Raw genomic sequence first — 14,742 nt, forward strand, 5'->3', positions numbered from 1 at the left:
TATGTGAGATAGTGTGTGCGTGTGTGTGTGTGCGTGTGCATGTGTGTGTGGGTGTGTTCTGTGTTTTTTTAATATTGCTTTTGCTGTGGAACTACAGTTACCAGCGGGCACGTAATGTCCGGCATGCTGATACTTTTGTGTTTCTCCAAGTACCAGCATGCAAGGGAGACTTGCTGAGAATTGTAGTTCCACAGCAAAAGCCAACATTTTAACTTTAATTGCACCACACTTTACATAATCAACCTGGCACCCACCGGCCAGGGTTGCCGGGGATAGCCCCGGGCTATCAGCCTGGGGTGTCCTGGAGAGGGGAACCCCTTTATTGGGGGGTCCCCAGCTCCCCAGGGATCCCCAACCTGGGCTGACTAGCGGTCAGAGATTATGCTTTGGCTGGGGCGCCCAGTGATTGAGCTCCCCTGGCTGTGGCATCCCCCGCCCCGCTAGAAAGGTTCCGGTGCTGGTTCTGGTAAACACAGGGTGACCCTACACATTTTTACCCCTGTTTTTCCAGAACCAGGACCGGCTCAGAGCCCAGTACTGGCCCGTACGTCATTTGTCCCCCTTATTTTGGCAACCAGGACTGGTTCTGAAAAGCCTTGTACTGGTTGTGCTTAATACGAGGGACCCCTACGTCGTTTGTCCCCTGTACAGTATTTAGCACAACCAGTACTGGGTCTCCAAAGCCCGGTGCTGGTTGTTGTTTTTTTTGGGGGGGGCACGCCATTTTTTTTATTTTTACACAGGTTTTTTGTAATTAAACACAGAAGAACAGACGGGTCTCATTAGCTTGGTACCTCCTATAGCTTTTGAGGTGTAGCCCCTCAAACACCCTGCCCACCCCTCCGGAATTCACTATGGAGATTTCCATTTTTTTCGATTCAACCTTACTATAATGGCACGACTGGTTTATGTGTATAGCTTTTCACATGAAACCCCGCCCCCTGTTCGCTTACCAAAAAAATTGGGTTTGGGTCAGCGATGCCCAGAATTCACAGTATATGCCACACTGTGCCCCAAATTCACAATATATACTGCAAAGGAATACTTTCAAAACAAACTTATTTTTTGTTAGGCGAAAACTGAATAGGCTTGAGAATGGATGAGTCCTGGGTTTTTTGCTGATTGGCTGGCTTGACAGCATTCTTACTAGATAGATTAACTGGATGGTTGGGTCATGTGTTGGTTGTCCGGCCAATGAGTGTTTTTGTGGGTGTATATAAAGTGTCTATATATAGTAGTGGATCTACATGGGTTCAGCCTCTTTCTTGTTCTGGAGATGCTTTGATAAGTATCGTGCCTTGCACTTTCTGTCATTTTATGCTTTCTGGTATTGTGTCCAGCGCTTTCTTTAGTTTGCGCCTTTGGTTATCATGCCCCATCATAGGTGGTCGCCTCCCCACCCCGCCCCCCTGCCGCCTAGCTTATTTCTCCAGGACCCTCAGGGCTGCGGCTTGCTTGTGCATCTGAGCCCTGGCTCCCCCCCTCCCATTTCTCACCTGGTGCCTCCGCTTCCTCAGTGCTGGGCTTGGCTCCTGCTCTCAGCGCAGCATCCTTCCTGGCTTCCTCTGCGCATTCGGATGTGGCTGTGCCTGCAGCTGCCCCCACTGCTGCTTCCGGGACCTGCCCTCTTTACCCTGCCACTGTGGGGACTTCTTTTGGCCCCACCCCACTCCCGTTCAGCGCAGTGCCCGGGTCCCCCGCACTTGTGCAGACTGTGCTGCCTCCCCCTGCATGGCCCCCCACTCCTGTTAGTGCGGTGGCCATTTCTCCCATGGTGCCCATTTTGGGTCCCGCATCCTCTGGGAGACCCAATGCTAGTGTAGGGTGACAGCACTGGATAGGGAGAGGGTGACGCCAGGGAAAGAGTGACAACAGGGAGAGGGTGACAGCACTCAGTGACAGGGAGAGGGCGACAGCACGGGGTAGGAAGTGGGTGACACCAGGGAAAGAGGGCGACAGTACTAGGTGACAGGAACAGAGTGACAACAGGGAGAGGATGACAGGACTGGGTGACAGGGAGAGGGCGACGATAGGGAGACTGATAGCAGTAGGTGACAGGGAGAGGGTGACAGCAGTAGGTGACAGGGAGAGGGTGACAGCAGTAGGTGACAAGGAGAGGGTAGCAGTAGATGACAGGGAGAGGGTGACAGCACTAGGTGACAGGGAGAGGGTGACAGCAGTAGGTGACAGGGAGAGGATGACAGAGAGTGGGTGATGACAGGGAGAGGGTGATACCAGGAGATGGTAAAAGCAGTGGGTGACAGGGAGAGAATGAGCAATGGGTGACAGGGACAGGGTGATGACAGGAAGAGTGTGACAGCCAGTGCATGACAAATACAGTGTAGTTAAATTGTATTACCTGGGGCCAAAACTGCAGCACATGGATGGCTCCCCCTAACCTTGGACTTAATGCCAGGGACGGTCACAAGATCGTGACGTCAGATCCCCAGCGTCCAAGCAGTAGCAGGGCCTTAGAGAGAGAGAAAGCTGGGGTTGTGATGCAGAAAGGGGAGGAGCTGAGGAGAGAGGAAAGCGAAGCCCCTCCTCCTCCAGCCGGCACAGACTCTTAAGCTGTGTAATTATAGGGGGAAGGAGCTGAGAAGGGAGGATAAGAGAGAGTGACCACTCCTCCCCCTCCGTCCGTGCCCGCCCTGTCATTTAGTGTGTGGGCTGATGTTCAGGCAGCGCCGCGGCTGCGGCACTGGGTGCGTAATGGCAAATAAAGAGTCAGTGTGACTCATTGTAATGCTGGCGGCTGTGGGAGACAGCGGCGGGCCTCAGATGACGCCCTTACAACTTGGCGCCATACGCGGTTGCATTCCTGGCGTAATGGGCCGGCCTGCAGCTGTTTTAATGGAGGAGTGCACTCAAAGGCCCATGGGAGGAGCTGTGTGCCACTGCAGCAGCTCCCCTAGATTCCGTCATTTCAGCAGCTACGAGGAGCTGCAGCTCCCATAACTAACAGCCTTTTTGGAGCTTTGAGGAGATGGAGACAAAGCTCACAGTCTCCCAAAAAAACAAACAAAAAGCAATTGGTCAGCTGCGGTGACGGATAGGCGGCCAGGGGGGGTTTCTAGGTACTCAGAAAGCCCCCAACGTGTGCCACTGCCCGGGCCTGCATGAAACAGCTTTTGAGTCATTTGTCCAATTACTTTTAGTCCTTTGAAAAAGAGGAAGCTACATATTGAACAGCTGTAATTCCTAAACCCTTCCTCCAAATTGGATGTGAATACCCCAAATTAAAGCTGATAGTCTGCACTATTTACTCGAATAATTGTAACTTGAATATGTTTTGGTAAACATCTAAGATAAGAAAATGTGTTCCATTTTTCAAACGTATGCAAGTATGATGGCAACGTATGCAAGTGTGATGGCGTAACCAGAGTGGACCAATGTTTTGACTACTCCTGTATGGTGCTGCAGCTTTATGTATTGTACTACTATTATCCTGATTGCTGTCTCCTATAGTAAAGGTAGCACTGGCCTTTTTGACTATTTTGTTAAGGAACAGCACTGTGTTTAATGACTGAATTAGAGAAACAGTCACATGCCCACTTTTAGCTCTGCAAATACACATTCACTAATTTCTCTTTGCACAAGTTAAATGGTGGCAGGAAGTGGAAGGGTACCCTGCTATTCCGGGAATCCAGGAAAACTCTATTTTGAAAATCTTTTGAATAACCCAATAGAGTATACAAGTATGACCTGTATACAATGGAGCCCGCCATTTTGAGAGCTGACCCAATATGTATGAGAATCACTTGAAGGGAACTGTTCATGAAGATATGATGTGACCCCACCAATTCTGCTTCCACCCGAGTCTCACCTGAGATGTATGCTTGCTCATGTAGCTCTGTTATACTTAGTAACTCGGCATCTTGTTGTCGGCAGCTTTTCCGCGCCTGGTACCAAGTGATGGACGATTCCTCCATAATCTGATAATTGACACCGGTAACAGAATCTGTTGTCCACCAATTGTTATCGATAGCTGAGAAAAAATAATAGATTTTACTAAGACTTTGATGGATTGCAGATTAAGAATTACAAATATCCAAATGAATGGGAAATGGCCATGATCCCGATGGTCAAAATACAGATGGTCATAATACCGACAGATTCCGACAGTGAGTATTAGGGTTAGATTTAGGGTTAGAGTTAGGCACTAGGGGTACGGTTAGGGATAGGCTGCAGAGGGGTGGGTTAGGATTTGGGTTAGAATACTTACCAAAATCCATCTGGATTTTGACCATCGGGATGCCACTGTCGGTTTTATGACCACCGGCACTGTGACTGTCGGGATCCTAGACCCAACCCAAATAAATGCATATACTAGCAACAACATAGGGCACACAGAATCGAAAGCCCCACTTGACGTCCACAGCAAAGGGATTACTAATGGCTAATGAAATATAAAAAGTAAGGTGACTGATGTAAAGTTAATGATTACACAGGATGACTTGCCGGAATCGGGCCCGTGCCTGCATCTGGCAGGCTATTTAAGGCAGTAAGCTCTCACGAGCAGGGCCCTCTTCCATTATGTGCTTTTAATTCCCTCAATTAGACCATCATCTCATCCCCACTACCAACAATGGCACCAAACCTTTGGGTTCTGTTGCCCTCCTGCTTATGACTACTATTGCAGCAATGTTTATAAACCTTGTCCATGTCCTGCCATGTGTTGCATCGTGACTCACTTTTTCATTGTTTTATTCATACTGTTTCTGTTTATGTACTTTGTATGGCACTGCGGGCTCCTTGTGGCGCCATATAAATAAAATATAATAATAATATTATTACCCAAGCCCATATGAGATCAATGCACCTCCTTATAGTCTGTTAAATGTACTTTAACTCTGATCTATAAATAAAGTAAGTGAAATGATTTGTTTGTACATGTATACATTCAAATAACTATTTGAATCAATTTCAATGCTGTCTACAGCATTAATGCTCAGTACAATATAATTATTATTAATTATTATTAACAGTCGAAATGTGTGGGAACACAATCGAACTTAGGTTACGAGTCAAAGCGAGCCAGGGCGTGGTTCTTCCCAACTTGCGTAGATCTGAAAACAAGGCAAAACTTCATCTTACCGGCATCGGACCCCACGTGTTTTGGATTACATATTAAAGTCCCTCCCTCGTTATCCGGTGCCATTTCACACTGGAGACTGAGGGTGAGTGTGTGGGTAGTATAGGGGCACTTAGTTTGTACACAATAAAAACAGATAAGGAGCACTGAAGGCAGGGGCTGTGTATAGTGTGGGCTGGTCGCAGCTCTCTGAGGACAAAAAAAGCCATAGGAGTGGACTTCAGCACTGTGTTGTGGTTGTTTGTTACGAAAAACAAATCCTACCAGGGAACATTTTTTAAAAAATAAATAAATTAGTAGCACTGTGTTTAATGGGCACTGTAGAGGCACCATGTGCTACTGCAGCTCTGTAAGGCACAAAAACACTATAGGGGTGTACTGTAGCACTGTGGGGGCAATTCAGTCCCGGACGCTAAGCTGCGCACTTTCGCTGCCGTCAGGGGCCGGGTATGCAAATTCCACAATCGCACAGCCAGGCATAAGGACGCCCCCTATGTCTTAGAGAGCGACAGCAGAGTGAACGTAAGCCGGTGTAAAGACGCCCATTTTTCTTTCTCACGTCATCTCCAGTACCATTGAGAACCATCGGAGCTGCACGCAGCCCTTGAGGTAGACTCTACCCCACCGCAACCACTGCGATCACTGCAGGCTGAAATCTAACCAGGTGACGTGTACAATGACGCTTCCATGCTAATTATGGACGCCCATTAAATGTCGTTTTGACGCCAAGACACGCCTGCGTTCGCAGCACCACTCCCCTGTTCACAAGCACCTTCCCATGTTACCACTCACAAACGGCACTATCAGTCAGTCAAAGTAGCATCCAGTGTGTACTATGAGCGCACAATTCCCGAGCTCAGTGAGTGACTAGCGCATGCACATATTGATGCATATGCAGACGGGAGACAATAACCCGTAGCGAGCAAACGAGGCTTAGCGTCCAGGTCTGAATCAGTCCCCGTGTTACTGAAAAAGCCTACTGGGCCACTTTTTTTATAAAACCCTATTATAACGTCATCATTACCATTAGGTTGCCACTCGGCTTATACTAGGGGCACTGTGAGGGAGTTTGTTGTGCGTTCAGGCACTGTTCAGAAATTTTAATATAAAACTTGTGTGTTAAAAAATATTACATCATTATTAGGGTGCCACCTTGCTTATACTGTGAGGCAGTTTGTTGTGTGTTCACAAACAAAAATGAAATTATAAAGCTTGTGTGCTCAAAAATATATAGGGGCACTATGACGCACTGTTTGTGTGTTCAGGCACTGTGATCGTAATCTATAAAGTCAAATGTCCTGACTCACTGACTCATCAACGCCCACCCCAAACCCCTGGACCTAGAAACATGTCATTCAGGGAGTGTATGCATTCCGTGACGTAGGCACTCACTAAGCAGGGATTTTTCAAAATTCAACTCCTAAGGGGTTGAAAAGAGGTTAAATGTTTCATCTTGACCAAGGTGATTGAGGGACAAAGCAACAAGGCTTAAGTGCTGCTGCTGTGGAATTGTAAGCTCATTGTCTGGGATGAGAGTATCAAGGTGCACAAGGGGGATATTGAGGCACTGAGCAGAACACTCCAAGACATCACAGTCAACGATGGAGTGATGGGAGGTGTATCTGTGTTGCTAGCTGAAGAGTTCTGGCAGACTCTGCCAGTAGTTCTGAGGGGAACTCGAGCTGATGATGTAAGGCATGTGTCAAGGTGTCATATCTGTGGTCCCTCATCTGGAAACTCTTTCCTTTAGGAAGAACATGATGATCCACTTGAGGGGCAGTGCCTCTGCTGGGCAATTCTTCAAACTCCTACTTAAAATATGGTATAGGGATTATCCTGAGTCTGAGGGAAAGGTGACCATCCCTGCAGGCCTAGGCACAGTAGTAAAGACCCTAGCAGACCTCACAGCCAGGATATACCTTGATATTGCTGATATCCAAAAAAGTCCTTTACTGGCTGTGTGAGCATGCCATTCTGACCCTCAAGAACAAAATGGCTACCATCATTAATGACACTCTACTTTAAAACTTGTCAAATGGGCAGAAATGGAGTACAGGTCTGTGGACTCGGTAGTGCAAATGGATGATGCAGTCCACTACCCAGAGGAGTTCATAAACATCCTCAACCCTGACATTTGACACTGTACTGTTAGAGAAGCCTCCTTCTACCATTTCTGCACCCTCTGCAAATGTGGGGATGAGCAGCACAATTACAGATGGTGACATAGAAATTGAGGATGCTACTGTGGAAGTGCCCCAAGGTGGGTTCAATATTTGTGCATCTGACGCTGATGAGGATGTTTTTTGTGTCAAAGTCAGTCAGTTACCAGTGTCAGCAGTTCTTGCCCATGATAAATAGAAGGCCATTGTTATGCCTGGGCAATAGACATTTTTACCCAAATCTTGACAACATTTGTCTGCCCATCTGTACCATTTGTGAAGCCAAAGTAAGTAGAGGTAGGGACATTAACCACCTAGGAACCTCCTCCCTATTAAGTCATTTGCAGTGAGTTCATGCAAAGTTTTTGGAAAAAGCTGAAAAAGTCTGATAAATTAATAACAAACAGTCCAGCATCAGCTAGCTCCTAGCTCTCAGCTAGATACTGGCTCATGCAACCTTCACTGCCAACACCTTCATCACTAATATCCTCATTAATGATTGGAGGTAGTCCTCCTGCATCCAATTTGCAAAGGCTAACTGACTCCTCTCCTATCCAGTATTTCCCAGAAGAATCCTTGCACGCTAGGGCTGTTGCTGCTGCCAGGGGTGAATCTTCATCACAGAAGAGGACCAATAAGACTAGTAGTTTTAAACAATTGACTGTGAAACAATCCTTTGCAAAAGGAAACAAGTAGGAAAGCTGCCATCCAGTTGAACAGCGGATGACTGAAGCATTGGTGGCTATCCTAGCATTAGATCTCAATTCAATATCCGCCATCAATGCATGTGGTTTATGACAGTTGAGGCCCTGTGTCCCCGCTACCAAATTCCATCTTGAATTTCCACAAGAACAGCAATTCATCATCTGTACCAGGACGTTAAAAGAAAACTAGTAGACAAGCAGAACTGGTCAAACAAAAGATTACATAACTGTGACAGCCCACTGGGTGGGTGTATCGCCTAGCAGCAGAATATAACACAATGACAGCTCATTCACAGATAGGCAACTCTCTGTATCACCGGTTTCAAGAAGAAACATACTGATGTCACCCTGTTAGAAAACTCAGAGATGTCATAGCATCTTACCCTGCTAGGACTGTCTTCAGGATTTGTCCTTTCCAATAATACATGTAACAGTGTGAGAGCATTTCAACTGGGTGAATTTGAACACATCCCATGTTTTGGCCACCCTAAAAAAATTCAGAACTATTTTAGCATTCAGAAAACGCATGTAGAAGATTGCAGTGGCTACAAGCAAAGTTACATTTTTATGCCACCAACTGAAGCAAGAGGTATTGACCAGGTGGAATTCCACCCTTTATATGCTTCAGTGAATTGAGGAACAGCAACAAGCCATCAAAAACAAGCCTACACAACAAACCATAACATAGGGAGAAGAGGGGGAATGTACCTTAGCTCAGCACACTGGAGAATACTCTCTGTTTCATGCATGCTACTGAAACTATTTGAAGTAGTAACTAATTAAGTGAGTTCAGACACAGCCAGCTTGAGTCAGGTGATTCCTTTAATAAAACTACTGGAAAAGCAGTTAGAGAAACTGAAGGAGGAGATTAAATGAAGTGATTTTGCTAAGTATGTTGGACTTGTAAATCAACTTCTTTATTTGATTCACCAGGACCAAAGAGTTGTCAAGATCTTCCAATTGGAGCACTACATTTTGGCAACCATGCATGATCCTAGGTTTACGTTGTACATAATGTCTTTCTTTCCAATTGACACAGATCTTAAGAGATGCGAAGAGCTCCTTGCCAGCAAGTTGTCAGCTCAAATGACAATTCCTGTGTCAGTTTTTCCTGCAAATGCTGCTACCAGGAAAAACCTTATCTATTCCACATGAAGGGCCTTATTGAGAGATGCAAGCAAATGCAACCGTAGCTGCTCTCTAAGAGATCACAATTTTAAAAATATACTAATGACTCACTCATCGTTCAGCACTAAGACTTGACCACTGAAAACATCTCACATCCGCCGTTTAAGCACAAAACTGGAAACAGACATAGGAGATCTTCAGACACATAGAGGGCTCTTCTGCAGCAAGCAAGAGTGCAGTGGCTAATTTATGGACGCCCAGAAAAAAAAGTGTTTAAATGGTCCAACACACCTGCGTTCTTCAAATCACCCCCGTTACCTCCCCCAAACTCTGACTATCTGTCATGCAGTTTGCGATTAAAACCTCTATGTGAGTGTAAAATCAATGCAATCGCTGCACATGTGCAGCGCATTCTTACATGTATGCAAAATGACAAATAAACACTCAATCTGCATAAATATCGATATAGCGTCCATTTATGATCAGGCCCTAAGCACATAGGGGAGGTGTATTAAACTTTCTAAAGAGGACAAATGGAGTACATACAGTGGCAACCATTCATCTGATAGCTAGCATTTTCTAGAATGTACCTGATAAATGTTAGTTCGGATGCTATGGGCAACTTCTCCACTTACCTTAGAAGGGTTAGTACATATCCCCCCCACCCACAACACAATATGCTGCAGTTAGACTTTTCAATTTTAACTAGTATTATATGCATTTCTTATTTAATACAGATGAATATTGCATCATTTATACCTGGAGGTTGTAGGTTTATGTTTTCCAGGCCCAGCTACAGATACTGGTTACAAAGATCAGCCATGGAACAGTTTTAGAGAGCTTTGTATAATATTGGCAACACAGGCAATACCCAAATGCACACAGAGGGGGCAATGCAATTCGGCATGAATTGAATAGCGCCGAAAGGGAGCTCCCAGAGCTATTCAAATTAACAGCGATGTTTACCCTGCTGGGAAGTAGTTGAGTCAGAGAACGCCGGCTCTCAAGACTTAACTTGGGTGTTTAGTCATGATAACCAGCATTCTCCAACTAAAGCGCCAACCATGCGGCTGCTAGCGCCTCGCTAAGCCGCGACCATGCAGCTGAGCCGCGACCTTGCGGCTAAGCTGGAAAACAGCAGCACGTTCCGGCACTTTAGAAGAAATCTTTAGTACTACTAAACAGCGGGGTGAGTTGAATCGCAGCCAGAGACTACAATTAAAAGAATATATAAAAATAAATATGTCAAAGGGATTTTACGGTAAGTGCAAATCATACTTGCCTACTTTTGAAAACTAGTTTTAGGGAGATTACAGCTGGCAATGCAGAGAGCCATTCAGGGGGCATGTTTAGCCCCACACATGGGACTATCTATGCTTAAATGCTTGTTGAGAGACATTTCTATATAACATTAATAACCATATATATGGGAATTTGGAAAATTATGCAAGTTTTGATACCAACACTGCTGCCTGCAATACTTAATTTCTTATTTGCAACTATTCACTGTGATAACTCTTTTCTTCTCACTCACTACAATATATACAGTATATATATATATATATATATATATATATATATATACTTGAATATTAAGCATATCACAAACACTCCTTAGATTGCAGTCATAGGATCACACATCGGACGTAGCCTTCAGCTTTTATCTCTCCTCCCCACAATGACCAGGAAGTCACCAACCAGACTAATGCGACCTTTGCAGTCTGACAACAACAAACTACTCATTCGCCTTGAGATGAGGTAATTATATTTTAAGAGAGGTAGCAGTTAAAGCAGAGGTTCCCAAACGCAGGCTAATCTTTTGAACCACTTGATGGATTTTGATGGGGTTTTCACTATTCTATACAGCATTAATCAAGGAAGGTTCAGGTGTATGAACTATTCATCTGTGACAAAAGGGAGCCGGGCAATGATGATTTTAGTGAATCAAGTTACAGAAATAAAATCTTGCCCCGAGAAGCTATATAGGAGCTGGCCAGGGTGCTGAAACAGCAAGAGAGCATTTGAAACTGAGCTTGGAATTGAAAAAAACCCTGTAACTAAGGGCCTGATTCAGAGCTGAACGCTCTGACCAGAGCGCTCGCTCTGAATCAGGGCCCTCCTACCTGTTTTAGGAGTGTCCTCATGGACGCTTGCATAGCTGTTGGTTACCACCCACAGCTTATGCGAGCGTCCATGATGATGGTCGCGATGGTCATCGGGCTTGCGACGAAGACCCTGCGGTAGGGTCTCGCTGCCGCAAGCCCAGGAGTGATTTTGGCTCTATCAGAGCCAAAATCACTCCCACTGACATCATTACTGATGTCAGTGGGGCCGGCTTCAGACGGTAGGCGTTCCCATTAGATGGGAACCAAAGGGGGCGTGCTGTTAATCAACATCAACAGCACCCCCCCTTTGGTGCGAGACCCGGAGCGACGGAGAGCCCGTCGCTCTCCGGGTCTCGCGTATGCGCACGACGGAGCTCCCTCCGTTGTGCGCATGCGCAGTGGGGCAACATCGACCCATTTGCGAGCGTCCTTTGCTCACGAACAGGTCTGAATGACCCCCTAAGGGCCTTATTCAGAGCCGGACGCTCGTTGAGAGCGCTCTCTCTGAATCAGGGCGTCCTTTTTTTTAAAAAAAAAAGAAGTCGGCCTCCTGGCTGCTCGCTAAGCTGTGGGTGACCACCCACAGATTTGAGAGCGGCCAGGTGATGGTTGCAATGGTCGTGACCATTGCGACCATTGGGCTTGCGACGAGACCCTTGCGGTAGGGGTCTCATTCCCGCAAGCCCCAGTGGACTTCCTGCTCTAATAGAGCAGGAAGTCCACCTACTGACATCACGAGTGATGTCAGTAGGGCCGCCCACAAACGGCAGGCTTTCCTTCAGGAACGCCTCCGTTTGCCCAGCCACCCTCCCTCCTCGCCTGGGGCGAGCTGTCGATCAACCTAGACAGCCGCCCCGTTTGTTGTGAGCCCCGGAGCGAGTGAATTTCTCACTCGCTCCGGGGCTAGCGCACGCGTGCAGCACGCACAGCGCATGTGCAGTCCCCACCGTCGACCTGCTTGTGAGCGCACAGCACTCACGAGTGGGTCTGAATCAGACCCTAAGTACAGTACTTCACGAATGAAAAATCGGAGTCGCTGTAAATTCTATTTAAGTCAATGGTTGGAGCGACGATTGGCTGAAATAGCTGTTCCCATGATCCCAATCAGAGCTTCACCCATAGATTTCAATTAGCCGGGTTACTTCCAATCATTCCCATTGGGTAGTCAAAACAGTGGGCCTGATTCAGATGGGGGCGGTAATGCAAACGCAACTGCATACTCTCATGGAATGCAGTTGCTAAAATATGCAAATGCCTTCCAAAGCATACCTGAGCTTAGGGACGCCCACTACTGCCTTCTCATATCGGTACGACAACGTGAAACAGTGTAAACATAGGTACCATCGAAGCAAATCACCATTGCGTCCGTCTATGAAACAGCCCAGTTTCTGAATGCTGTTGTCTAATACTGTTGTTAAATGTGCTTATACCTAATATGTACAGGGGCGCCGAGGGGCTGGGGGAGCGGGTACAAATCACCCAGGCCCGGGCTTGCTGGAGGGGCCCAGCGGGAGCCCAGGTCCAGCACTGCCCACCTTTCTTCTACATCACAGCAGCCCAGCACATACTGCTGTGTGCTGGGCTGCAATGGGAGACTGCTCTCAACTGCTAAGCAGCAGCTGGAGCAGTCTCCTATGTCTACAGGGGGAGCATTCACGCTGATCATGCCCCCCATTGGCTGTGCACCGGGCTGAGGGGCTCACAGCGCCCCCACCAATGTTTTTTTTTTCTGTTTTTTTCCTAAGGGGGCGTGATTAGGTCACGCCCCCTGTCACCTGGGCTCGGTGCAGCTCTTGGCGGCCCTGAATATGTAGCCAGGGTCAATAGAACCAATAGTACCTCTGCCTGTCAGCTTGTGGCACTCCCAAATAGATGTGTCGACAAGACAATGTAATCTAAATGAACAGAATCTTATAGAATATTGATTGCTCAAATCATCTCATGTTCACCACATTATACCACATTTAATGTATTGCATAGACTTTTATACATGCAACCATGGCTTGCTAATTTTTCTTTGTCTAATTTATGACTACTATATTATAATAAAATAAATGTATCTTTTGCTAAGCTTGCTACTATAGCAAAATCTACACGTACAGGGATTTGAATAAGATGAGTAGCAATGATGCCCTCAGAGCCGTAACTAGACTTTTTGGTGCCCTATGCCAGAGAGAGCATTGGTGCACTCCCCTCCCATTTTTTAAATAGGGACATATGATAGTGCACCTGAAAAAGGGTCATGGCCTCATGGGGAAGGGCCGGGGAAGAGATAGGGGAGGACAGGAGATGCTGGGGATAAAAGAAGAGGAAGCTACAAGAGAGAATGATAAGAAACAGGAAAACTGACAGGCCCAAACAGCGCCCCATGCCCTGCGGTGCCTTGTGCTATGGCACTGGTCGCATTACCCTAGCTACGGCCCTGGATGCCCTATTTGATATAATACAAATATATATGTACAAGCAATTTCATTATTAATCACTGCATGGACTTTGTGTGAGTTATATACATAAATCAGTGTGTGCTATCTATGCAATTAATATTACTCGAAACACTGACAGCTTCTCTCCTCCTAAATTACAGTCTGATTTGCACATACTAACCGAATATATTACAACAACATAACGCGGGGAGAGGTGCCCAGAATCTTTATAATTATTTCAACCCTGCTAGGCCATACAATTTATAACAGCGCTATAGTTATGTGCTATGATTGCTCATTGCAGCTTAATCCTGCCATTTTTGCGCATAGCTTCACACCAGATAGTGTGCTGATGAGCGGAACTTGTTTTCAATGTAACGTTAGGTAGTTACAATGTTTCTTTTACTTAGCAATATTGTAAGATGTATTATTCAATACAATAAATAAACATTGCATATGATGTAGTGTTTATATATTCTATTCATAGGCTCACTCACCTTTATCGAAAGCAACCCACGGGGATATGTGGGTATAGCAATTGACAATAATACACAGACTGTTCACAAAACAATAGGAGGAAATATATCTTGTGTAGTAAATTAACAGGGAATATAATCATCTAAGACCCTATAGTGGGAAGAATATCCTTGGGTCAAACTGATCCTAATAGGGGTAAATTTACTAAAGTGAGAGTTTTTAGAAGTGAAGATGTTTCCCATAGCAACCAATCACATTCTAGCTATTATCTTCTAGAAAGTACTAGTTAAATGTTAAGTAGAATCTGATTGGTTGCTATGGGCAACATCTCCACTTCTGAAAGCTCTCCTTTTAGTATATATCCCTAATACTCCACTCTCTGCTAATCTCCTCTGTATAGCAAACAGCCATTTTAGCTGTTATTGGGATTATTTGACTAAAATATATTAATTGTAGTCCGATTTTAATTGGGCAATACACTGCATGTATTTAAGAAGACTCATATGGCTCAATCACTGGCCAGTTACCCATTACGTTTGGATTTATTATAGTCATAGAACTAACCTGGGTGAAGCCATGTTTCAAAGTGTTATAAGTAAACAACAGTTATATACCCAATTCAATGTTATTAATGTAGTAGATTCACTAGAG

General features: G+C 45.7%; 1 protein-coding gene across 1 annotated transcript in view; it reads right to left on the reverse strand.

Moving 5' to 3' along the window:
• The window catches only part of LOC148517457 (macrophage mannose receptor 1-like), a 273,872-nt gene that overhangs the window by 213,997 nt on the left and 45,133 nt on the right, over nucleotides 1–14,742 (reverse strand). The window contains exon 4 of the mRNA XM_088478603.1: nucleotides 3,827–3,988. Within this exon, the coding sequence (XP_088334729.1) occupies nucleotides 3,827–3,988 (162 nt within the window). The remainder of the gene's footprint in view (nucleotides 1–3,826; nucleotides 3,989–14,742) is intronic.

Source organism: Taudactylus pleione, unplaced genomic scaffold (genome assembly GCF_031769625.1).
Source record: "Taudactylus pleione unplaced genomic scaffold, aTauple2 ptg000216l, whole genome shotgun sequence".
Lineage (NCBI taxonomy): Eukaryota > Metazoa > Chordata > Amphibia > Anura > Myobatrachidae > Taudactylus > Taudactylus pleione.